The sequence below is a fragment of the Gracilinanus agilis genome, chromosome 6 (genome assembly GCF_016433145.1).
Source record: "Gracilinanus agilis isolate LMUSP501 chromosome 6, AgileGrace, whole genome shotgun sequence".
NCBI lineage: Eukaryota > Metazoa > Chordata > Mammalia > Didelphimorphia > Didelphidae > Gracilinanus > Gracilinanus agilis.
In genome coordinates, this window is record NC_058135.1 from 278,126,154 (window position 1) to 278,128,497 (window position 2,344).

The 2,344-nt window shown below is 40.0% G+C and overlaps 1 protein-coding gene across 1 annotated transcript; it reads left to right on the plus strand.

The window, feature by feature from the left end:
• Nucleotides 1-930, plus strand: LOC123252686 (putative olfactory receptor 5AK3). The gene has a single exon (XM_044681950.1). The coding sequence runs from the start codon at nucleotides 1-3 to the stop codon at nucleotides 928-930; it is 930 nt and encodes a 309-aa protein (XP_044537885.1).
• Nucleotides 931-2,344: the final 1,414 nt, after the last annotated feature.

Below are 2,344 nucleotides of genomic sequence, written 5' to 3' on the forward strand. Positions count from 1 at the left end.
ATGACCCAAGGAAATGGCACCAGAGTAACCGAGTTCATTCTACTGGGATTCGAAGTTAGACGAGAACTACAGTATGTTCTCTTCCTCGTCTTTCTGGTCATCTATGTGACCTCTTTAGTAGGCAATGTCGGAATGATTCTGCTCATCAAGGGTGATGCTCGCCTTCACACTCCCATGTATTTTTTCCTCCAAAACCTGGCTTTTGCTGACCTCTGTTACACCTCTGCCATCACTCCCAAGATGTTACTGAACTTCCTGGTCTCAGATAAATCGATCTCATTCTCGGGGTGTGTGATACAATTATATGTCTATAGCACATTTGCCACAGTTGAATGTTACCTTCTGGCTGTCATGGCTGTAGATCGTTATGTGGCCATCTGTTACCCACTCCGTTATCCAGTCATCATGTCCCAGAGGGCCTGTATCCTGCTGGTCACTGGATCCTGTTTTATGGGTTTCCTGAATACCACCACACATATAGGACTTCTCCTTTCCCTGTCCTTCTGCAATTCCAACATAATCAATCACTTCTTTTGTGATGGGCCCCCAATCCTGGCCCTTTCCTGTTCTAATATTGATGTCAATATCATAGTGTTAGTCATTTTTGTGGGCTTTAACCTCTCAAGCACATTGCTGGTTGTGTTCCTCTCCTATGTTTACATCCTGGCCGCCATCTTGAGGATGTCCTCTGCTTCAGGGAGGCTCAAAGCCTTCTCCACTTGTGCCTCCCACCTGACAGCTGTCACCATTTTCTACGGGACACTCTTTTACATGTATTTGCAACCTTCTTCCAGTGAGTCACAAGAGAATGATAAAGTGGCCTCTGTGTTTTATGGTATCGTGATACCCATGCTGAACCCCCTGATCTATAGTCTGAGGAACAAGGAGGTAAAAGAGGCTGTGAAGGTTCTCATAAAAAGTTGTTCATGAGTCAGGCCTTGCATTCTAGTGGAGTAGTCCAAGTAGCATTCAAGCAAAGAGCATTTCATCTCCTTTCTTTAATAGCTACATATTGGATCAGTGCAGAGAGCATCCCATTTCATTGCTTCCATATGTGGATAAGATCTTAACTATGGCAGATAGAAAAACACAAATTTTGATACATCCATAAGGCAGCTGAAATCATCCTCCTAAACAGTCTCTAAAGCTGATCAAAGGATACATGACATCTTTTATATAATTATAATGTTAATTTTAATAATGATGGTGATGAGGATACCTTACATTATTGTTAAATACTTTTCACAGGGGAAGTGGAAGAGAATAGCCAGGACTTATAATTTCACTGGTTTAGGAAATTGTATTTGTGAAAATCCATCCACTGATTTCCAATGATGAAGATTGGCAACTCAAAATTCAGCTGTGATCTACAGTGTTTGAATTATTTCAGGGTGAGAGGATACTGAGAAGTTGAATGTCCTCCCCATCTTCACAAAACTAGAAAGAATGAGATGTACACCTTGAACCCAGGTCTTCCTGACTCCAATACTAAATGTCACTTTATGTGTAATTAGATCTTCAGAGTAACCTATGAAGTAGGTAATATAATATTTTTGTCTATCTTACAGATAAATAAATTAAGTCTGAGAAAGCTATAGACCTACAGAACATTAAATCTGGAAGGAATCTTGGTGATTTTCCAGCTCTACCCTCCCATTTTGTGGGGAATAAGCCTTGTGTCTAAAACTATTATATGATCTGCCCAATGTCACACATCTAGTTGGTTGCAGTAAACATTTTGACAACCAAAATCCAAGGAAAACGACAAATAAAAAAAATTCCTCTGATGCCAAGCCACTGTCAGAATTTTCCTCTTACATACTCTAATTCAGCCAGATTTTTCTTCTTTCTGTTCAGTACATACAATCTTCTACCTCTATTCATTTCTACAGAAAGATCTCCTTGCCTGGAATGCACTCCCTCTTCACTTTTACCTTTAGAATCCCTAGATTCCCCCAAATCATAACTTAAATGGCACATTTTAACTAGATATCTCTCATGCCTGGAATTCTCTACTTCCTCATAAATTCCCATTAAATCTAGTGCCTTTGCTCTCTTAGTTATTTCTGGCCTATCCTGTCTATATTTTGTTTGTATCTAGCTGTTCACTTGTCTTCTGCATTCTTTTGGGAGTTCTTTGGGAACCAGGATTGTCCTACCATTCTTTGTAACCCTAGCAGGTAGGGTTAGTGTTTAGGTAGCTGGCATAGAGTAGGTTCTCGAGGCTTACTGATTGACTAAGTGAAGATGGTTTTTTTTCATATTCTCCCAATGTTGGCTATTGCCACCCACCCAAAACTATCTAGCTTCCATTTTGTATTTGTGTTTGTACATACTCATATGG

What these genes read in the sequence shown, in the direction of transcription:
- LOC123252686 (XM_044681950.1), top strand. Translation starts at nt 1, where the DNA reads ATGACCCAAGGAAATGGCACCAGAGTAACCGAGTTCATTCTACTGGGA.